The following is a 23779-nucleotide window of genomic DNA, read 5'->3' as shown; positions in this document are numbered from 1 at the left end:
AGGGAACTGTTGGACAACAAGAGAAGAGGCTGGCAGCAGGTGTGCCTGTGGAAGAACATGGTAATAGGGCCGCCTTTAGAGTTGAGGCCAGTATAACCTGTCCAAAACACCCCACGGTGACTGCTTACCAACATGCAGCCCTAACAGGATTCCAGGTAATCTTGTGAAGTGGAGCTGGGTGAGTGGTGATTATGTTCTGTGAGTTATGCACCGGCTTCACCTAATACTTCCCACTTTCAACTGTACATTCCTCTCCTGTACTCTCCTTCTCGAGCGTGCCATGCCCCCTGGTGCTGGAAGGAAGAAGCTCTGCCATCTTTGGTGTAAAACAGGATAGCTCTCAGGTGCAGTCCTTCTGCTGGTGTGGAGTTGTGGGGCTCTCCTGAGGGAGCTGAAGAGGGTCAGCAGCATTTTTGATTCTGTTCTTTTCCAGGAGGTGAGTGTCGTGCCTGCTGAACTTCCTCAGACCCGCTAGCCATGCCAGGGATTGTTGTGTTCCGCCGTCGCTGGTCTGTAGGCAGCGATGACCTGGTTTTGCCAGCCGTCTTCCTCTTCCTCCTGCATACCACCTGGTAAGTGAGAAAGGCAGAATGATGGTTTGAATTCTCCCATGAAATCTTTTTGCTACTCCTGTTTCTTGCAGCTGTAACTCTTCCTGTGCTTATACATGCAGCTGGAAGGCTTGTTTGGGGCATTTGTGACAGACACCAACATATTTCCAGCTTCTGGTTCTTTGGATAAGTTCTATTCTAAGTTCTAGTTCCAGTTCCAAAGAGGGAGTCTGACCAGAGCTCCCTGCATCCTCCTGTGCTACCCAAGGTTGTCCACTGGAGTTTGGGACTGTGTTTCTGTACAGGGGCTCACGGAAAAACAATTGGAGTGGCAGATCCCATGGGATAATGTGACTTGACACAGATCATCAAATTGTTCTGACCGGGGTAGCAAGGCCTCTGGATGGCTTGTGGGGAGGAGATTTCTGGACCAAATTAATAGTAATTCTAGGTAGCTGTGGGACACTGAGGATCTGCAGCAGCTTTGTGAGGAGAGCAGGTGTGGGATATTACATGTAGCTTGCTTTGGCTTACTGCTGGTAACAAGCTGGTTTGTGACTGGCAGGTTTGTGATCCTCTCTGTGGTGCTCTTTGGGCTGGTGTACAACCCCAACGAGACCTGCTCGCTTAACCTGGTGGACCACGGCAGAGGCTACCTGGGCATCCTGCTCAGTTGTATGATCGCAGAGGTGGCAATCATCTGGCTCAGCATGCGAGGCAGTATCCTGTACACAGAGCCCCGGGACTCGATGCAGTATGTGCTCTATGTCAGACTGGGTAAGAGGCAGCGGCCTGAGGCCTCCTAATGACTCAGCCTCCACACTGCCATCTGCTATCGCAGAAGACTTCTCTCCCCACACCCTGACAAACACACAGCTTCTGAAAGACATCCAGATGGCCGCTTGTATGTGATATGCATCTGAATACATCACATATACTGCACCCTGTCATTGCTGTAAGACTCTCATGCAATGCCCCAAATATCTTTCTAGCAAACCTTTAACTTGTCATCCTCATTGCGATGCAGGTACATCCTTTTCCTCTAACAAAATATGCTCCCCTTCTGTCTCGCAACACCGATCTGCCACAGTGAGATGCATCTACACCTCTCCCCCACCTTTTTTCCACACGTTTTCCTATGATACAGGCATATATCTGTGTAAATCATGGTGGTTCTGACCCCGAGGCATGTGCATGTCCTTGCCTGTCAGACATGTCTACACCCACCTACCTTGAGACATATACTTGACCTCTTGACTCACATGTGATGCATCTCTCCATCCAGCAACCTGCACTTTGATACTCCACCTCCAGGCACCATGAGATAAATAGGTTTACCACCTGCTCACTGGTTGCATCCTCTCTCTTAGAGTGCATATTTGCCTTCCTAAAAACACTTCCTGTCTCACTCACCCACCAAGAACTAGATCAGAGAAGAGATTGTTCCTTGATCTCTCAGTCAGGGCTTCCCTTTTAGCTTGTCTTCCCTCCTCTGTTCCCTTGTCTTCCAGGTACAGAAACCTGATCAGATTTTTCTGTGCTGACTGAAGATTGAGAGAAATCTTTTGGAGATGCAGAGTCAAGCCCATTTCAAACAGAGCTTCTCATGTTTTTGCATCTCTGTTTTTGCTGGATTGTTTTTATGCAGAATTCACTAACATACGGGTAACCTTGCTTGAAAGCTCTGTCTGGGAGACATTTCCGCCTTTGAGTGCTAAGTGCAAATCATTAACATGAATAGCAAACAAATCCTTCTCTCCAGTTTCCCAGACACACTGCAGTCTCCCTAGGGAAGCACGTAGAGCCTGACAGTTTGAGTAACACTGTGTTAAAACCAGACTAAATGGGGCAAGGGAGGCAGAGAGAATCCAAAGGGCCATTTTCCTACCCAAGAATCATCCACTTTTCTTCCTTGTCTGCCTTAAACTATGCGAGTGTTCAGGATCTGTATTTACACTGTATCTTGGGTCTTGTATATGCTTGTTTCATGGGGCTTTTTACTCTTAATGGCTTCATCAGTTCTGATGATAGAAATAGGAGTGTGACCATTGTGTGGGCAAGGTCCATGTGACTGCCCCATTTTAAGCATGTGCTGTTTAGTGCATATGAATCTAGGGAAAGAGTTCCAATATGAACCCAGGAAAGTCTCGTCCGTGCTACTGCTGCTCCTGTCCTGCAGCAGGTAATCTCAGAGGGGAGACAAGCCAAGGTAGACAAAGCCTAGCTCAGTTTAAGGACATAGGTTGGGCTGATCAGGAACCAGGTCCAGCCCTGGTTCCTTGCCCACTGCTGTTGAAAACTCTTTGCTATGTGTCTCTTTAAACTGGTCTTTCCAGACTAGGGAGAGTCTGTAGTAAGCCACTTCTGGAGAGATACTGTGCCAACATGTAGATAAGGAGGGTGGATGGTTAGTCGGCTAGGCTGGAGCGTGGGTTTAGTCTCAGCTGCACCAAAGGCTTGCTAGGCATTGCTAAGCAAGCTATTTACCCTCTCCATACCTGACTGCCCACCTGTACTTTGGGGTTGTAATGTGTAGAGAAAGTGTGAGGATGGGCACTTCAGAGCAGCATTTCCCATGGCTTTTGTTGCAGGGAACTGTTGTTAATCCCCAGTTTCTCGTTCATTACCAGGGTAACGTGCAAAACTGAGCAGCCAGTAAATGACTCCTTAAGGACTGTGTCCTGGGAGCCCTTACTGGAAGGACTGCAAAGGGCAGAGGTGCTGGGAACATTTGCTAAGTGTAGTAAGCAGAATTAATCCCGGATACACACTACTATTTATTTCATATCTTTGAATCAGGCCAGCTGTCTGAGGTGGTTAAGACCTCGGTACTGTTACACGGTGATTCTCGTTACCTAAGGGAGTCTTTCTGCTGTCGTGGGCAGAAGGTATGGCTATCTGATTCACACCTCTGATACAGCCAAGGGCCCTGACAGCTCTGTGCGCGTGTGGGCCTGGTGTCATTTAGGAGTAGTTAGTGTTAAGGACACACTACACTTTTGGTTCCTTTTCTTGACTATCACCTTCCAAAGCATCGGGGCCCAGTCCTGCAGTCATTTATTCTGTGCAACTGTCCTGCTAAAGAACCTGTCTCTGGGTTTCTTCCCCAGAAGATGGGGAGAGGCAGTCATTAATCCTTAGGGAGATGCTGCTACTATCCATTGTGTTCCTTTTGTTTCAGCTATCTTGGTGATTGAGTTTGTGTATGCTATTGTGGGCATCGTTTGGCTAACGCAGTACTACACTTCCTGCAATGATATCACAGCAAAGAGTGTCACTTTGGGTATGTACTTGGAATCTGGTTTGTGTGCGTTCCTGTGTATGCGCAGACATCCTCTTGCCTTGGAGAGCTAATTCATTCACGCATGTGGGGATTGACTGTTGGAAGTGGATTGTAGCTGTAAATGTGGTGCTTGTTTTCCTGAGACATTACTGCTCAGAACAGTTGTTCTATTCATTTGTTTGTGCAGTCTGCACTGAGGCAAGAATTCATGTTCCCATGGAAGGGTCTGGCTGGGCAGTCTGTAAGACCTGATTCCCCTTCTTCAGTTCAAAAATGGCTTTATTCTTTTCCTGGAACTCCTTGTCAGTCTCAGCCAGTCTCCTGGCAGGGGTGATGCTAATGTTGCAGTCCCCCTAGATACTCAGTGAGTAGTTAATGGCCTTCTGCATGGGCAATCTCCTAAAACAGCTGGAAAATCTAGCTGTGGTTTAGAAGCCTTTCCAGAGGATTTCCTTTTGCTGCTGCCAGAGTATTTGGGGTAACTTTCTCTGCCCTGCAGCAATGGGAGAGGTGGGTCTGTGTGTGGTGAGAAGCAGGAAGCGATGCTGCCGAGACTTACAGGTGGAGCACCTGATTTCTCTTCTTTCTTTGCAGGAATGGTGGTGTGCAACTGGGTTGTCATCCTGAGCGTCTGCATCACTGTCCTGTGCGTCTTTGACCCGACAGGCCGGACCTTTGTCAAACTGCGCGCCACGAAGCGGAGACAGCGCAACCTGAGGACATACAACCTGCGGTAAAGCAGCATTTCTGGAAGGGTGCCCTGCTTTTTTTGGTTCTTGACATTCTCCTTGCCTTGCTTCCGGGAGCGTTCAGCTTCAGGCATTGCTTCCCTTTGGTGAGGGTGATTTTGGAAGAATGCAGCTCAGACTGTCAGGTGCTGTGTGTGGGCATCTGTATCCAAATGAGGCGAAGCGACGCGGTATCTGGCTGGATTGTGCGTTAGTCGCTGGATTTGTGAATCCTTACGAGCCCCTTGAGCCAGTGCTGACCACAACAGCTTGTTTGTCCATCCTGTAGCAGTGTTTTGCCTCATAACAGTGAGGCAGTGCTTAGATTTTGCTTAGGTTGAGGCAGCATTTTCTTCTAAAGCTCCTTTCTTCCTTTATTTTTGTCTTCAAAATACGACCTTTTGGCCTGAGGTTTCTTGTATTCGGTCTTGGCCAAAAAGCAATTTCTTCTGTGTTGGCAGTCAGATCTTTTAATTAAGAATTGATTACATCTTTGAGCTACCCAGATGGGGATATGAAAGCTTTTTTCACCAAGCAAAGCATTTTTCAGAAGTTTTTTTTCCAGTAGCGGGACAACACAAACAGGCTTTGTTTTCTTTTGCAGTCTTGACATATGTAACTGTCAGCAAGGAATGTGGCTTTGTAGGACTTGAGGGCATTAGGTTTTGAATGCTAAAAAATGAGGCTTTTTAATAATACTCTGCAAATTTTGCATTTCTCATTGGGAATGTATATTCAAGAAGGTGTTTTGAATATATGCTCTTTCAGTGTCTTGAAATGGGATCCTTCAGGCTGTCTTTTTGAGGAAAAAACAGACTTTTCTAAGGACCATGCAAGCAAGTTTTGTTTGAAGGAGCCTGTTTTTTGTTGCGGAATGCAAGACATTCTTCCTAAACTTTCCAATATGTTACTGACACTAGCCTTGAATATTTGGAGTTAGCACCATGTTAGCCTAACGTGTGTGATTGCTGCATTGTGATCAGGACATTCCCAGGGAGATCAGGATGAGAAGCTGTGACAATACTGTGGATCTAGTCTAGTACCCCACACTACATCAAAGCTGTTTGGCTCAGTGCATTATTTTTCCAAAGGGAAACTGAGTCCCACAGGTGGCAAAGATTTTTGCCAGAGAACTTAATTTTTGGGTTTGTTTTGATTTACTTTTGTCTCCCCTGTGAGGAGTTTTGAGATCCCAGACAACTGAGTGAAGGTATTTGTCCCTTGGGCCGTGGCCAGGTTTCTCCCTCCAGGCCTGTAACATTTTTGGAGAGCTTGTGCCTGCTGTTTGCAGATTTCCACTCTAGAAAGGGAGTGTTAACAGATGTTAACAAGCAAAATGCTGTGGGCTATAATGTGAAAGGGAAACATAAAATGTTACTATGTGTTCACTACTAAAGCAATTGTTTTCAAAGAATATATTTTGAAACTCTCCACTTGCTTAAAGCAATCCTTTCCAAAGAATCTGTTATGAAATTCTCTGCCTGTTTCTGGGTGCTGTAGGATGCTGAGGGCCAGCCATTCCTATTGAAATCCCTCGGTCTGCAGTGATACTTGCCTTCTGATGTACAGCAATAATTTGACCTCTGTGTTATACTTAGCCTGAGCCATATTTCCTCTGTCTTAACTAATGAAAAAACTTAATTTGTTTGTCACATTAAGGAAACATGTAACTTTGGCTTCCTTTTTGTGTTACTCTGCTGTAGCTATTGGACTCTGTTACACAGTGGTTTTCCTTTACCAGTGGCATCGTGATGTGTGTGGGCTTTTATGTTCTTGCAGAGCTAAGAAAATAAAACAACAAAACAAAAGGCTTAGCTAATTGTGCTGAGGCTTTTCTAAGAAACTTGCTTTCGAGCTCATACTAAACATGTGGAAGTTCAGTGTTAGGAAGAAAGAATTTGGGAAAAGCTGGAGTGAAAATAGCTCAGAGCACACTTGCTTGTTCAACCCCCGCGGTGAAGTTGTGAAGTTCTTTGCATTGCTGCCTGAGTTCTTTGGCATTTGGTGGAGCAAACTGAGTACTGCCAGCTCTGTCTTAGGACACTCGTATTCCCGTTCCTCTTTTGGAGTCTTCCTTGGACGTTATTGATAGGTGTTTTAAAATGCTCAGGCATGAGTTGATGGATTGCCCTGCAGGATCTGCTCCTTCTGTTGCAGGCAAATACTCCTTTACCAGCATCTTTTTCTTCCAGGTGCAGCACACTTTCTGTGCTTGGGCTTTTCTTGAGGTGATCATTTGCCAGAAAATAGAAGTGGTCTTTTTTGGTTGGTCTGACCTGTGTTGAGTTAGTCTGTGCTCACATTAAAAAAAGACCCTGCATTAGAGGAGCTGTGGACTTTATGTGTGTAGGCAGCGTGGCGCTCTGGCAAAGAATCACACGGTCACCCACTTCAATGCCACTAAGCCTGACTTGATCTAAGGATTGTTTGCAGGTATGCCAGTCAAAAAAAAAGGGACTGTCACCCTGCAAAATGTAGTAACTAGGACAAGCTCATGATGGTGGAGTGAACTCAGCTGTAGTTCATTTTAAATAGGGTTGTCCAATTAGCTAATTTTGAAGCTGAAATTGAAATGTCATATAAACCAAATGTGGGTTGAGCTAAACCTTCTGTATTCAGCCTTTTTTAACCTTTTCTAAAGGTTCTCTTTGCATTTAGCTTGCTTTCCTTTTTTTGATTAAAGTTACGCACCATACTTGAATAAAGAGTGCAAATTGTTTCAGTTCTGATGCTGTATTATGTTTAATAAATCTATTTTTCCAACTAAGCTATTTATTGGAAAAAATTGCACAGCTCCTCTCATACTAAGTGCTCAGGGTCTTTTGTACCATTCCCACCCCCTCGCTCCGAGGCGGAGTTTTCCTACTGAGTGGTAGTACCTCCTAGCACATGACGCGGCTGCCAAGTTGCCAGTAGACCCTCCTTCCATCCGGAGTGCTAGGTGCTCTTGAACGTCCTGCTTCCAGCAGATATCATAGAACAACAACAGTAGCTTCATTATAGTCATCCCATTCAGGCAGGACACCATGTATATAAATACAGAGGCTTGATCCTGGCCGGAACAGCTAGATTATGAATGATCTCCCTGTCCTATAAAATAAGCTGAGTTTTTAATCTATATGTGGTCTCCTTGTCTCTGCTAGACCAGGATAAATATAAGAGTATGGTTTAGCATGCATTTTACCAGTGATAGCGTAGGCTGTGTGACTTTGTATGGGATCCTACTATTTGTTTGCAGTCATGTTCTCCTGCCTGTCCTCATGTGCGTACTCTACCCTTTATTTATAGACACCGCCTGGAAGAAGGGCAAGCCAGCAGCTGGACACGCAGACTCAAAGTCTTTCTTTGCTGCACACGGACAAAAGACTCTCAGTCGGTAGGTACCAAATATCTCCTGTCGGAGAGCAAGCTCTGTGTGTATGGGTGACGATACGTGGGACTCAGCAGAGCGTAGCACTGTGGGGTTCCTGCTGTCAAGCCTGGACAATGTGTGTCTCATTTCACTGTGAGTGCTCTCTGAGATCTGGAGGCACAAGGAGTCCGGTGAGGCTTGACTGTAGTGCATGCAAGGACTGGAAATGCCTTCCAAGAAGCAGCAAGCTGACGTACCCTCAGAATGACCAGGCTTGAAATTTTGCTGCATGCTGGTTCCTTTTCCTTCCTTTCAGCCCAAGCGTAGCCTGAAAGAGCACTTGCACTCCTGCAGGGAGGGTACCTGGGTATTCCGTGCAGAAACAGAAGCTGCTGTTTCCCTCTAAATGCAGATGTAACATCACTGGGTAGGGCAGTTGTCTTTTCAAAATGGCTAGTCTTAACGCTCTGGTTTTGAATATTACAGGACTCTCTCTGAAGGTAAAGTTAGTCGCACTGAAAAGCAATGTTGTCAGTGTTAAACTCTTCTCCTGCAGCTGTTCTTTACCTCGCTGTTGCAGTGAACTGGGATAATAATTTTAAGTGAAGATATCAGTGGAAGAAATACACATCTTCACTATTTTCATGTTTAGGTTCAATGTTTGACAGCACTTTGTGGTCAGCTTCGGTTTCCCTTTATCAGCCAGTTTGCTTAGGCAGTTTCTCTTATTGTTTGCATCAGTCTCATACACTTAAGAAGGAGAGAGACCTCTTTGAAAATAGGAAAATGTAAACCTGTCAATCAGCAAAAGAATACTTCTGGGCTACTAACAGTCAAAAACTACTACTTAATCCATAGATTCACATGAAGATCATTGGTTTCAAGTTTTCACGTGCTACAGTTGGGATTTTCCCTTGCTGTTATCTATCCAGCAGGGAAGGGTGAGGGGCTTGATATTGCTTCCCCAAAAGTTAGCAGTCCGTTCTTATTGGAAGCAGTGGGAGCAGGTTTGTGCCTTAGGGTGGTATTCAACAGGACTTCTGAGGACCTGCTGGAGAGGTGAATTTTCCACTAAGGTGGACAATTTTGCTGATGGCTCGTAATATTTAAGCTGGTCAATTATGAGTATTTGAGAACTCTTGAAAGACCATGCAGAACCAGGGAATTTGTTACCAAAGATAGAAGAAAGTCATAAAGAAAGACGAAGTGATGCGTGCATGTCTGAAGAAACAATTTAAATTACTTGCATATACTGGGCACTGGATTAGTTACAACCTCTCAGGAAAAGAGCTAAGAGTTATCAAGGACACTTCAGCAAAGACATCAGTGCACAGCAGCAGCCAAAAAAATCAGAAAAACGTTTAGCTTCAGTAGAAGGGCATAGAAAATGACAGGGAAAACACCAAGGGACTGACCACATCAGTGTTGTCCTCACTAAATATAGCCTGGTGTTTGGTCTCCTAAAAGATGCAGCAGAAAAAGGAGCATATTGGAGGGGATATGAACTTGTATAGGAAGAGAAATGAGGCTGGGATTTTAACCTCAAAAGGGAAAGGTGTAATAAGATGAAGAGCTGTGTAAGAATAATGGAGAGTCAGGGGAAGGCTACCTGAACATTTGTTCATCACAGATGGTAACCAGTATGAATTAGATTAAAAGGGTTTGTTGGTAAGTGCTGTGTAGTTATCCGCAGGGTGCGGTTTCCAAAGTGTGGATGGCTGCAGGAATTGTCATAGCCCTTTTGCAGAAATCCAGCAACATGTACTGGCACGCTGATCTTCCCAGTGGCACGCTCCTGCAGTACTGGATGAAATGCCACCATGTTCCCAGGGAATGTCCCAGCCCCAACGTGCTGTCCCGCTGAGAAGTCATAGCCCAGGACTGCCAGCTCTCACAGATCAGCCGCTAGAGCTGCTTAGGAAAATCCACGTGGAAAACTGAAACGAAGCAATGTTTGTGTCATGGCAGCCCAAACAGCAGCATTGCCTTGGGGGTTCTTTTCTGCTCCTCCGCTTGCCTGTGCTACCAGAGCAGAGGCACCTTCCCTTCCCCCTGCAGCACAACCAGGCTGCCTTGCCCAGGTATCCAGAGATGCTTGTTCGGAGGGTGCCGCATGGGTGCTGCAGCAGGGCTTGAGAGCCCTGACAGGCATCCGAATGGCCTGTCAGGTCTGAATAAAACTCTATTTTATGCAGGAATGCAAAATATTTCATTTCATGTCAAGCTTCTTTTAACAAACTTTTCATTCTGCAGTGACTGTCTGTTTCTACTTTTTTGTAGTTCAGGATAAAAGCAGATACCAGAATCTCCAAATTCCTTGTGCTATTGAATTTCCATTTTACATTCAGCTTGAGCAATTTCCAGGCTCTTTTCTTTGCAGAAACAAGCTCTGACTTTGTGTGTCTTGGCATGACAGTGTGTGGAATGAATGCGTATGTAATGGATCAGAAATGAATCCATTGCTGTCTCTCCTGGTCTTCATGGAAAAAATGTTCTAGCAGAGAATCATCGTCCTCTGGGCTGGAAAATAGTTCTGCAGAGTGGACATGGCATCAGGGCAAGAATCTGTTCTTATGGGTCTGGAGTGAAGTCCGAAGTGCTGTCTCCACCGGCTCTGCCAGCCCCAGAGCCTGCAGGGTTTGTAGCAGAACACTACAGTCAATCCTACGATATAATATCGGGTGCTCCAGCAAAAACTCTTCCTTCGGAACAGAACATACGAGTTGAACTTCCATTATGGCCTTTTACGTTGGGTTAATGGGTGTTCATCATATTTTACTTCAAGGCTGTTTGGATTTCTTGTGTGCTTGTAGGAACTGTGCTAAGATTTCTGGGGTCAGTACTTCAAGGATACTGCAGTTGTAATGTTGGAGAGGTTAATGCCAGTCTACTTGCTCTTCAAAGGCACAGCTGGCATGGAAACCTGCACAGTGGGCACCTGAAGCCCCATTCTTAATGGTGATTTAACTTGCTTTTGTAGGCAAGTGAAAAATGATAGAAAGTAATCTTGCACTCCAGGAGTTTGTCAGAGATGAAAGAATGTAGGTCACTTCCTGCAAGACTGCTAGGGAGAGAAGGGATTTACTTTCTTGCTGGTCAAAGAAGAGAGATGGAGAGATCCTGTCCTGAAGACCAGCCTTTCTTCAAGTGCGTGGCTCAGGCTTTCTACAGAAAAGACTGCAGTCGCATGGCTTTAGGTGCTGAGTAAAGGGTGCTATGAAAACACAGGCTAAAAGTTCAGGATAAGGCTGTGACAGACCTGGGTAGGAAAGGTTATTGATGGCAGGAGTCAAAATACTGACCATTGGTGTAATACAGCACTGGCTCAGTCCTACATTTTGTTGATCCAGCCTCTGGGTCACCTTTGTCTTTAAGCTTGCTGGTCTGAGCGATGGCCAGATCAGCATTGTCTCACAGTCCAGCCCATATCCAACCTCCCAAACCATTCTCACTTAAGATCTTGTGGGGGTTTTTTTGTAGTACAGAGCAAAAGGGAAAATAACATTTCTCCTCAAAATATCTTTGTTGCTCTGCTTTGGAGCCTTTGCTTGACCCTCTCAGGTCACTTCTACTTCTGTCCGTCCTGTGGTGTCTTCCTTTTTTGGGTTTGGTCACCTTCTCTTCTGGGAACTCTGCATTTAGTGACTCAGATCCTTTTCCAGGTTTTCCTTTTCAGGCCCTTTTGCTTGAGTGTAGTCCAAGATAAACCTGGAAAAGCCTGGTAACTTGGTCAGCTCCTTCAGTACCAAGAGCTGCTGTGTGTAACACCTGCTTGTTGTAATTAAGTCTTTGAAATCGCATAGCAAAGAGTGTGGTGGTGAACAATGAGCAGCTACAGAGGCTGTTCGGTGGCAGGATTCAAAAGCTGTCACTTTCTCTGTGATGTGCCTGGGATGGTGAGGCCTGGGTTAAGTATGGGCAAAATGATCGCAGGACAGAGTTACAGAATTGAAGAGGCTGTTAAATAGGACAAAATCAGTGCTTTTTTTCCCTGAATAGCCTTTGTTCAAATGAAATTGCTTTTGAGGAGAAAGGATGACCCTGGATTGGTATTTGCTTGGTTTTCGTCTTACTTCCTCTGTCTTATTTACAATGTAGAGATCAAAACACTTCCTTTCTCTCCCTTTGTGTCTGCCTGGTCTGTTTTGATGTTGAGGTGGTCCGCTTGCCCACACATAAGCACCGAGCATAGTACAAATTCAGCCTCAGTTGAGGCCTCTGAGTGTGACTATGTAAAATAAATAAGAGATATTAATATGATTAGACCAGATATGGTGTTCCCCGAAGGAATCTTGTAGATGTTTTGGAGAGAGCGCTACAGAAATGAGGCCATTGCTGCCGCATTGGTTCTCATTCTGTGTCCTGTTTCGAGGCTCCCCACACCCAAACTCCTCCTCCTAAACTCTTCTCTCCCTGGATTTTGCAGGACGCCTACTCTGAAATCGCCTACCTTTTTGCTGAGTTTTTCCGAGACCTTGACATCGTCCCATCTGACATCATTGCAGGCCTGGTTCTTCTGCGCCAACGGCAGCGGGCGAAGCGCAATGCCGTGCTGGATGAGGTGGGTAGAGGGGATGCGTCGCTGTGCACGGAGGCAGTGGGTATCTCACTCGGCCTCTGACTTACCTGCTGCTCTTGTGACTTGCTGTGTGAGAACTGCATGACTCTGCCCACCTTGTTTCTGTTGTGCGATGGGCTATTGCTAGTCACTGAGCTGTAAAATAAAAATACTAACTTCTTCGGCAGCTTTTTTCCGAGACTCCCAAAGGGCCCAACTGACACTGAGTCAAGCTTGTGAAACCTGTCATCCTTTCTAGGCAGGTGATACGTACAGATTTAGCTCTTGACCCCAAATGGGCAACTGCCTTGAAGGAGGTGGTAGGTATGTGAAAGTGAATGGGAAGATTACTCCTTCTTCTATTCAGTGATGTGGAGAAGACTCCAGCATCTGGGTAAAGCTGCAGGAGGAACTTCAGGGAAAAATTCCTAAATTCCCAAGCCGTTACTGGCCTTGAGATTTGCAGATTGTCAACTTGGTAGAAAATTGTTTTGGTTTCTTTTTTTCCCCCAGAGGTGGAGTTCAGACAGCAGTGATCAGATCAGGCAGAAATAAGAACAGCAGAATTGGAACCAGTTGAAGGGACTGGTTGGGATACTTGAAAGTATCTTGTCCCAGGTTGCATAGTGCTTTCTGTTTCTCAGGTGCAGATTTTGTCTTGGTGTCACAGAGGAGAATGTTTATGTATGTTTGTGACTTACAGGCAAACAATGACATTTTAGCTTTTCTGTCTGGGATGCCAGTGACCAGGAACACAAAGTATCTGGATCTGAAAAATGCGGTAAGTCACTGGACTGTGATCTTGCAAACTCACCACGCTTCCCCGTGTAGCCTGTTTTCTTTTTCTCAGTGGCTTCTCTTACTCCTTTCTGCCCCTCTCTGGAATAATCAAGATTAGTACAACAGAATGTAACAACAACACTTGCTCTCTGGAGGCTTTTTGTCTTCAGATCACTTTTCGAGCATTATCTCTGTCCCCCACTTTCTGGGAAGTGGTAGTATTTCCACTCAGATGGGGGAAGGCAATGTGAGGTTTCTCCAAAGCCAGAGGTACGTGTTGAGCGCTGCATCCAGGAGTGTCGTGCAGAGCTCCATCTGGAAGTACCACCAGCAGAGCTCGTGGAGCCCAGCAGGCAGGGCTCCATCTTGATATAAGGGCAGGGAGCTGCCTGGAGTGAGATGGAGCCTTCCTCCCTGGGGCTGATTGTCAGCAGTTCTCAGGATGGAAATGGCTGCAGTCTGTTCTGTTCTGTGTGAATTAAGCTTGGCTTTTCTCCTGGCATGCTGCTATCGCAGCCCTTCACTGGGCAAACTGTATTCACCCCCCCTTGATTAGATGATACTGCTGCAAGAGAGGCAAGACTGACCCAATCCCAGCATCTCCGATCAAGTGATTCTGTGATTAACCTGCTTGTGGCTGCGCTGTACCGCGTTGTGTTTAATGCTAACGTCCTGCTCGTGTTCAGCCTGTCTCCCCTTCTGAATAGGGGTGTGTGGGGAGAGATGTCAGCAGAGCTTACAGAAGACAGCACTGAGGCATGTGGCCCCACACTGGCTTTACGGTCCTCGCTGGGCATCTTATGGCCTTGTGACTATGTGGAAGCAGTATATTTAGAGAGCTCATCTTCTTGGGACTTAAACTAGTTTGTTTTCTCCTCAGCTAGGGTAGGGTGGGGCAAAACCCACAGAGGATGACCTTCCTTTGCAGCAGGGTGTTCGATACGCAGAGGAGAATTTCTCTAGAACTAACTTCTAGTTTTGTTAAATAGCTAGCAGGGCCCCTCCACTCAGGAGAATAGGCATAGCTATACTGAGCTGTTCTTGGGAGGGGGAGGATCTTGCCCAGCATAACCAGCTTGCTCTCCTGCAGTCACCTGGAAATACTGACAGTGTTGTTCTGGTGGTGCTGAGAGAGAAGGCTGATGCTCAGAAAGAAGGGTGCACGTGTCTAACTGATGGAAAAAGGGAAACAGTGGGAAAACTCACTGTCTAAAAGAGAATAAGGCCTTTAGTGAGTCTCTTGTCTCTTTCAGCAAGAGATGCAGCGGTACAAAGAGGTGTGTTACTACATGCTGTTTGCCCTGGCTGCCTATGGCTGGCCCATATACCTGATGAGGAAGCCCACATGTGGACTCTGTCGCCTGGCCAGATCCTGCTCGTGAGTGGCCATCCTGTCTATCACTCTGCCTTCTCTTCTTCCCTTTTCTCTTCTGTTTTTCACAGATCTAGAAATATCCTTTCTTTCATCAGTTTGTTCTCCATCACCCCTCTATTTCTTCCTCTTCCTTTTCTCTTCTGCTTCTTTCCTCTTTTCCCATGCTTTTTCTTTCCATCTCTCGGTAACTCGGTGCCTTCATACTCCAATGTCTTTCTCCTCAATCTCTTCCTTACAGTTGCTTATCTGCTTACCTTGTTAAATAAACCAGACTGTCCTATGCTCTATCCTCTCTGGTGCACTAAGGATCATGCCAGTCCTGTGCAGTTTGAACAGCCAGCGGAGAGAACTCATCTGGCACAAGACTGCTTTCACACTGAGTCAAAATAGCTGTCTCGGAGCTCAGAAATAGATTTATCGGCAAGCCCAGATATGCAGGGAGTTGACATTTGGGTCTTTATTAAAGCATCGGCAAGACTTGGCCAGAGTTAGTGCTGTGTTCTCTATGACTAATTGGGTTTTTTCTGCCGTGCTGTATAGTGCTCGCCTCATGGTAGCAATGCTGTAGTTCAGTTCAGGATTCCATTGTTTTAAATGTTTGCTTTCAGCTGGCATAATGCTGTCATCAGCTTCTCTTTGGGGTTGAGCGTTTTGCACTTACGCAGGTAACTTCTGTGCTGAACCTATTAGGAGGAATATACTTCCTTTTGAGTACTTTTATTTGTGAAGTGTCTCAAAGGAAAGACAGAAAAAATCTGCGCTTCTGTTTTTGTTCTGGGATGATTCTAGACCTGTTTTCTTTCTTGTTATAAATAGATCTAGATCTCAGTAAATGCTAGGTGCTTTGTGTGTTGAAGCAATATAGGGCTGTGCTGGGAAGCATAGTAACCCTTGAGGAGAGATCCCAGCCCCACCATGCGTTGAGTCCTTGGGGACTGGTTGCACTGTAGCTCTCTCTGGTGCTCAGAAGGAAAACTACATCTGATCCCAGTGCCCCTTTTTGATGCTGAAACATGAGTTGCGTGCTGTTTTGTGTAAGAGCTCCTACAAGTGAAGGAAATCACTGCTGTTTGAGATGAGGCCAGTGTGGCATGCAGGGTCTGTCTTTCCCTTATCTTTAGGCATTCCACTCTAAAGCCAGTCTCTTCCATGTTCCTCTCTTTCCTCAAAGCTTTTTTTTTCTTCTGCAGATGTTGCTGTCTCTGTCCTTCACGTCCCCGCTATGCACCTAGTGTCACCATTGAAGAGGATAATTGCTGTGGCTGCAATGCCATTGCCATCCGGCGCCACTTCTTGGATGAGAATATGACCTCGGTGGACATTGTTTACACATCTTGCCACGATGCAGTAAGGAGAATCTGCAACCCTCTTCATATTTGGGGCATGCTCCTAAGGCCCTTCCTAATGGGATTTACGTGCTTCCCAGGTGTAGTGGTACAAAGAAGGAAACTTAAGCCTTTTTCTGACCCTAGAGCGTCCCATCCTATCTCTCCATCAAGAAATTCTGCCACTTGGACAGAAATATTTGCTACTGCCCAAAATCAGATCATTCAGAGGAGTGCTTATGCATAAGGCATAACCTGTCACGCTGCTCTGCCTCCTTTTCCCTGAGCAGGAGAATAATTAAAACAGCAGTGTCTCACCCGATTGTTACAGTAGTGGATCTTTTCCAGGTTTATGAAACGCCTTTCTATGTGGCTGTGGACCATGATAAAAAGAAGGTGGTCATTAGTATCCGAGGAACTCTGTCTCCAAAAGTAAGTGCACTGTGAAGTGGCCTCCCATACCCTTGGTCAACTTTCAGGAGAGTCTGAGACCTTCCTGGCTCGCTCTCGGTGTTTGACTTACCTGAAACATGGTGACTTCTTTTCTTCCAGGATGCCCTTACTGACCTAACTGGGGATGCAGAGCGCCTTCCAGTTGAGGGTCACCATGGAACATGGCTGGGACACAAGGTGTGTAAAACAAACAAAAAAAACCCCAACCAAACACCCAAAAAAACCCCCAAACAACAACAAAAAACCCCCAACAACAAAAACCCCAAGCAAAAAGCTACCACTTCTTTTTCAAATGTTTTGACTTTTTAATTATAGGCCGAAAAAAAGTGGTCTTAATTGCCTGAGGTGCTTTTAAGAAGTGTTACATAATTGCAGCAAAATGGCTTTGAGATGTTAAAATAAAATCCTTAGTGTAACAGTTAAAATCACTATGTCTGTAATTAAAAAAACCCATACAATTAGTAAAAACCAAACTATAAAAGGCATCTGCAGAGACCTAGAACAAGATTACTGGAGTCATTCAAATTACTTTTTCTTCCAATGACCTTTTCAGAATTTGCAATCAAACCCTGAGAATGTGTTTAAAATTCTGTTGCAATGGGAACAGGCATTGAACCTCATAAAAGGACGCTGGCAGGACATGCATCTGTGTAATTAGACTGATGCTATGTGTCTGTGTTAGTGATCAGGACTGGGCTGACTAAATCAATTTACTATAGAGCTGACCTTTGCCCCGGTCCAGCGAAGTAATGACACGCATGCTGAGTTTTAAGATTATCAGGAATTTGGCAGCCTCTCAAGATGCAGTGCCAGATTGGGAAAGAAAAATACAAACCGGAGGTTGTGTGTGTTGGAAGGAACGTAGCGGTTGCTGGAAACGCTGCTGCTGATCACCCGGTCAGGGTCCCTTCAGGGCAGGACACTGAGCTCATAACTCCTAGGGAGCCACGAGCTGGGAGCTCCTGCTTCATTCATGGTGTCCTGCCTGAATGCCAAAGCTCTTGTCTGTGCTTTGATGCCCTGCTTTAGGAAGTAGAGCATTAGTAGCTGATAGATAACTGCGTACTCAAATGCTTAGCTGGATATGGGTTTGATAAAGAAGCGGTTACCTAAGAAAGTGTTGTTTGGACACTCTCTGGGCTCCAAGTCTCCCAGAGTGGGTCTTTTTGAAAACAGTGTTGCGTACCTCCTATTTGGCTAATGAGTATTTCCTTTGTTTCCCCCCCAAATGAGAAGATTAATCAACCTGGCAATTACATAAGACATGTTATGGGAACATAGATAAATGAGGTAGTATTTTGTCACATAACTGATATTTAGCTATGTGAATCTTTACTGTTTGTTTAACGCTTCTGAGGTGTTATGTCTGCTGTCAATGATAATGTCGCTTGGCTTTGTACTGATTCATTTAGCTCAAAATGACTTTGCATGATCAATGTGATCAACAGTTCGTACAAAGAAAGGAAGGTAAAAGGAAATGAAAGGGAAGCAAGGGGAATTTGTTCTATTTTTAATGTGCAGAAAAGCTAGTAATAGATCCTTGCAGAAGCTGGCTTTTCTTTTGATCTTTATGTGAAAATATTCATATGCCAGTGACTTATATGAAACGTTATCAGATCATTCCCTTTGTTCTATATTGAGTTTTTATTTGGCCTTTGTGTTATTTCTTTTTTGATTGTTGCTAGTACAGAAATATAGCTTTATCTTAAATTGTTATCAATATTAATCTTCAGAGAATAATGTACTGTTGATTCCTGAGGGAAACTAATGGAGATAATAGAATTTAAAAATGTCTGTCTTAATGCATTTTTAATGTCCAGAAGTCAACTTTAATACAAATATAAATGAAGTGTCTTGCTAACACATTTAATTTGGAGAAAAGTACTTGGCTGTTCGGGAGCTTTCTGTAAGTTGTTTGATTTCTGTTATTTTTCTTACTGATTCTGTCCCGCACGCCCAGCAGGCTGCATGGCCTGTTATCTCTACCTGTGGAGCCCGCCTGTCACTGTGCTTCACACGGTGTTGATCAGACATCCTACAAATTAAAACTCTTGATGTTTACATGAGCCTTCTTATCACTCCACTGGTACCACAGCTGAAAGTGTTTGATTGCTTGGGTTGCTGCGAATGCCGCAGTTAAAATATATATTGGGTCTCTGAGCTATTTTGGGTCAAAAAACAGAGCTGTAACTGAGGTTTATGGGTTAGTATGCCAAAAAAAAAAGTATTGTCACAATTCGGAGGGGAAATTAACTGCAAAAAAAAAATCTAGCTTCACTATTTTTGAAATAAAATCCACTGATTTTATAACAAAATTAATTTAAAAATAATCATAAGTCAAGGGCCTGAATCCATACTTAATTCTGTTGAACTTGTATAGAACAAAACTACTAAAATGATGATGATATGGAAGTTTGCTTCCTGGTGTTGAGCCAACCGGGATGACAAGAAGTAGCTGCTAGGAGGAAGCCCTGAAAGCTCAGCCATGATAACAGCTCTCACCGGTTTGATAGAACACTCAGTAATAGCAATCACTTTCGAGCTCTTTCCTCTACCAAATAGACCCCCTCTGTGGGTTTTCACACACACAATTCAAATAATGCAGAGCAGTTTCGTGCCTTCAAACTGCAAAGCAATACGGACTATTTCCATTTCACTTTCCCTACATCTCCAGTCTGGTTATTTACGTGTGAGCTTTGAAAATTAAGCCCAGATAGTTTTGTTCCTTTGAAACGTATGAAACAGTGTCTGTTTTAATGGAAAGTCTAAATGTAACTTTGCAGTGATGAAAGTCTCATTCCATAATATTAAAATCACTGTCTATATTAGAATATACTTTAATTATCAAAAATATGGCTATAAGGCTGACTAACAGCCCATTAGTAATATCACCATGGATTTAGGTCACGCTTTTCAAAAATAGAATCCTAAATTCATGTTAGAAATTTATATAAGTAGTATGCTGTTCACTTCTCATTAGAGTTGGAAATGGAGGCTCTTTGGAATGCAGTGGAAGCTGGCTAGCTGCTGAGAGATCTGAACACAGACATGAAATATCATGGCATCTGCTTTTTGATAATGATGGTAGCATTACAGATGTCCCATTTACACGCTCAGCAGAATCACCCGTGTTCTGCTCTTTCTCTTCAGTAGTCACATTGGTTTTGATGGTGTGTTCGATATTGAGGACTCTGAAAATTCCACATTTCTTTGCTTTTTGAGGGGGCCATGGATTCTTTTATGTCCCTGAGATTAAACAGTGCTCAATAATGTTCACTTTGTACTTAAACTGTTTTCAGGTAGGGGTGTAATGGAAAATAGCAAAGGAGAATGAGCTTCCCTGGTCTTTGACCAGCCCAGGCAGTGTGAATTATTTGAGGTCTGTAATCACCAAATTAGAAGTAGGTGATTTCTGTTTACGCATGTTTGCCCTGGACTACATCACTGTTTCTCAGCCTTTGTAGTTCAGGCTTGCTTACCACTGAGTTAAACTGTAGTAAAGGCATAACCAAGAATTTATGCAACAGACCAAATTTGCTTGTTTATAACATATCAACTGCATTTGTAATTATTACACAGAGGGAGAAACACTCTTCAGATGCAGCCATCAGCAGAGAGGATAAATGTTTAGAAGCAGACTATCGGCTTGTTTCCTATCTTCCAGCAGTTCTTAGGTTCTAGTGAATAAAAACCTTTAATAATTTGTGATTAATGTCCTTTGACAGCTGAATCCCCTTAATAGTTGCTGCCTTCTCCAGTCATCAATAACTCTTCCTATACAGATAGTGCTGCTGCTTTTTTCCCTCCAGTAGCGTCTTGGTGTTTGTATTTTCCCTGTGAACTTGTTAGGCTAGTTCATGCTTTCATTCACAGATTTAAATGGAAGAGTACAGTTCTGCAGTTAAGGCACTGATGTGCAGAAAATCAACATTTGTTTCTCCGTTCTCCTGCAGATCTCAGTGTCTGCTGAACTAACAGATACACAACCTTGTGCTTAAGAATTGGGTTTGTTTTGTGTTGGTTGTTTTTGTTTTTTTTTTTCCCCTAGACTTTGTACCATGAGCCCAGGAATAGGGCCTTTGAGCATTATCTTAATTTAAGAACTCTCATTACTTCTAAACAGTTTGTGGCTCTGGTAATCAGTGAGCCAAGACATGTGTCTAATGAAGTCTATTCCTGAATGTGGAGTGGAGTCAGTATTCTTCCTCAACCCTGACACGTGCTGTGTGGCACTCTAGAGCTTACACAGCATTCGGGGCAGTATGGGGTCTGTTAGATGTTTAGATCAGGGCTGATACGCAACCGTTTACATCCTGTTCTGTCTTCATGTTTCCCTCAGGGAATGGTGCTATCTGCTGAGTACATCAAGAAGAAATTGGAGCAAGAAATGGTGCTTTCTCAAGCTTTTGGCCGAGACTTAGTGAGTATTAGTTTTCTCTTATCCTTGCAGCCTATACAGAAGATGAGGTTTCCCTAAAACGCTGGTTTTAGGGAAACCTCCATGTCCCTGAATCTGCTGTACTAACTTCTCAAAACTTCCTTCAATTCCTATCCCCCTGGATTGCCAGACAGGCAACTACTCATTCCCCCAAGGCTTTTTTATTTTCAAACCACCAATACTGCAGAGCTCCTGATTTTTTTTTTTTTTTTCCCCTTAGGCAAAACTAAGGCAGGAAGTCCCATTTGGTGGCAATGCAGGACAGGGAACACTAAAAACAAATCAACAGGAACTAAAATCCCATCTCTATGGAGATTCTCTTTGGAGACAGTAATGGGATGCCATGCTGACTGTCTGTGTGTGCCCACTTCTTGTGATAGAGAGCTATCGGAGAACCCAAGAGAGACGTTACAAAGCAGCTTACCGTAGTTTATATGTCAGTAATAGTACAGTCTGTCCCCGTTGGGGAGGGAACTTCTGAACTGCTTGATTCCCTGCTGTCACACAGCTGTCCTTTTCTCATGCCCAAAGAGTGCCTTGGCCTGAGCAGTGCCCATGGGGAAATTAGCAATAGCTCAAGGGAGAAAGAAAAGAGGGATAAAAGCCTCTATGGTTCCCTGAAACTTGAGTGTCATACCAGTCAACGCTGAAGTGTCTGCCTTGTGATGTTTGGTAGATGCAGGGAGAGATACGTAGGCATCCGACTTCTCTATATGGTGCTTTATTCCTCTCTGCCTAGAAAGTGAAAATTGGTCTTAAGTGAGCTGTTGCTTATGAGGAATTTTTCCTGATGTCCTATAGAGCTCAATTCCTACCTGACCGGTAAGGGTACAGTGATGTTCGAAGCTCTATACTTCGGTTGTCTCCTGTACATGATAATAAGTATCATATTCTGTTCCGTTTGAAGTTGGCTTTATGTATGGTGGTTCCAACTTCTAATTGATGAAAAATAGTGTAACTAGCTGGACCTGACCCACAAGGATGGAGAGAGCTTGATTAATATGAGATGGAGCAACTGGCTTGTGTGTGGAAAATTAAGTACTGTCCGAAGCTGAACTCGGAAGAATATCTGAAAAAGTGCTATAGCCAGAACATAAATGCCATCCCAGGTCCTACCAAAGGTTCATCTAGCCCAGTACATTGTTTCTGACAGTTGCCAGCAACAGATATTCAGGGAAAAAGTGTAACATGTGAGGTGTATAAAGTCTTAAATCTCCCCCAGCATTCACCTCACTGACTGTAACAGGCACGACGGTGGCTTAGAGGTGGTCTTGAGAAGGAAAACGACACAAAGATAGATCTTTCATTCTTGTGGCCTGGTCTTATGTTCTATGTGTGTTTTCTCATCTTATGCAGAAGTCCAAGTATAGCCACCACTGTGGTGACCTGTGGCCACGGAGAGTCAGATGCTGGATTCTCTCTCCCTGTGTAAAGCCTACAGGGCATGGCAGAGTTCTGCAGAAAAACAAGACTGAAACTTCAAACGTTGTCTGAGTGAACTTGTAGGTTCTAAGCCATGCCTAGCACTCTAGCCTCTGAATAACAAGAACTGTACAAAACATTAGAGGATAGTTTTCTCTGAATTACTTGAGCAGTGGCCAGCTGTTGAGAGCATCTAGACTTAGAAGGCTACTGTTCAAACTGCTAGTTAGGATTTCTGTTTTTCAGCCTGCACAAGTGGCGGAATTAGTGAAAGCAAGTAATTTCTAGAACCAAGGAGACCTCAGATATGTGAGCCTGGACTCTGGTATTATCAGAAGGCTGTCGGATTCGAGGAGGAGCAAAAGGCTCATATCAAATCCTAAATAACTCGAACAGCTTGTGTACATTTCCTTTTTCTTCCTACCTTTTTTCTTTAAGGGAAGACCCAGTAGGTCACATGCTGACCGATGGAGATGTAGGAGAGAATACTAGAAAAGAATGAATTCTAGCATCCCTTCAGAACAAGCAACATTGCAGGGCAGGAGTGTGCTGGGACTGCCACTGTGACTTAGACTAAACAGTGTAAATCAGAACTCTGCTTCCGCTTCAAAATCTAACATACCCTCACTGGTTCCCACTGGTTAGCTGGAGTCTGGAGTGCTCATGTATAGGAAAGACTCACAGCTGGGGAAAGGGACAGATTTTGGGGGGTTGTGGACTTACCTTTCAGTCTGACCTCAATTTCTGGTTTGGGATTTTTTTTGTTGTTTTTTTTGTTTTCAGGGGAGAGGAACAAAACACTACGGCCTGATTGTGGTTGGTCATTCCCTAGGGGCTGGCACGGCTGCCATCCTGTCCTTCCTCTTGCGTCCGCAGTACCCATCACTGAAGTGCTTTGCCTATTCTCCCCCAGGTGGGCTGCTGAGGTAGGTGTTGGGGCAGGAGGACCGGTGAGAGAGAGGCGGGGGGGATAGTTGTAGCTGGATCGGATCCTGTTTGTGATGCTCTGAGGAGCAGTGAAAGACAAGTCTCTGCATGCAGAAAAATGGAGGGGCAGTCTATAGGAGCTGAGGGTTGTTGGCAGCCTTTGCTCTGTGTTATAGTTTGGAGTTTAGGTTATGATGGCAGGTGGCCACTCTCCCAAATATTCTGGTTTATGACTTAGTTGTCTGTGGCTATAGCTCTAATTTCACCCTGACTTGTCGAAAATGCAAGTTGAGTGGATGGGGTGCAATTTCCTTATTCTCTGCATAGTGCCAGTGTGTCCTCTCCCCATCTGCTGTGAATAGATGTACAATAAGGGAGATATTTGACCAAATGTAGATGTCTACCTCAGTTGATCTAGTTGTTTGGACTCCTTTTGCTGCTGACAAAGAAATTGGCACTTCTGGGGTGTGATTTCTGTCATTCTGAAGTGGGTGCCTAAAATAGGGCAGCGGGATTGTGCTTCTTGGGTGCCTGTTTCTCTTTCTTGGCTATAGGGTAGCTGCCTCGGAGATCTCTGAAGAGACATA

At 44.5% G+C, this 23779-nt stretch overlaps 1 protein-coding gene across 1 annotated transcript in view; it reads left to right on the top strand.

Annotated features, from left to right (window-relative positions):
* The first annotated feature begins 474 nt into the window (after nt 1-474).
* Nucleotides 475-23779, top strand: part of DAGLA (diacylglycerol lipase alpha) — a 40737-nt gene continuing 17432 nt past the window's right edge. The window contains exons 1-13 of the mRNA XM_050897375.1: nt 475-572; nt 1117-1328; nt 3733-3834; nt 4429-4567; nt 7851-7938; nt 12341-12475; nt 13176-13253; nt 14506-14630; nt 15818-15974; nt 16301-16384; nt 16505-16582; nt 20745-20825; nt 23049-23191. Coding sequence (XP_050753332.1) covers nt 478-572; nt 1117-1328; nt 3733-3834; nt 4429-4567; nt 7851-7938; nt 12341-12475; nt 13176-13253; nt 14506-14630; nt 15818-15974; nt 16301-16384; nt 16505-16582; nt 20745-20825; nt 23049-23191 — 1517 coding nt within the window. The 5' untranslated portion in view covers nt 475-477. The remainder of the gene's footprint in view (nt 573-1116; nt 1329-3732; nt 3835-4428; nt 4568-7850; nt 7939-12340; nt 12476-13175; nt 13254-14505; nt 14631-15817; nt 15975-16300; nt 16385-16504; nt 16583-20744; nt 20826-23048; nt 23192-23779) is intronic.

The sequence above is a fragment of the Gymnogyps californianus genome, chromosome 5 (genome assembly GCF_018139145.2).
Source record: "Gymnogyps californianus isolate 813 chromosome 5, ASM1813914v2, whole genome shotgun sequence".
Taxonomy (NCBI): Eukaryota; Metazoa; Chordata; class Aves; order Accipitriformes; family Cathartidae; genus Gymnogyps; species Gymnogyps californianus.
This window is presented reverse-complemented; position numbering and strand designations above follow the sequence as displayed.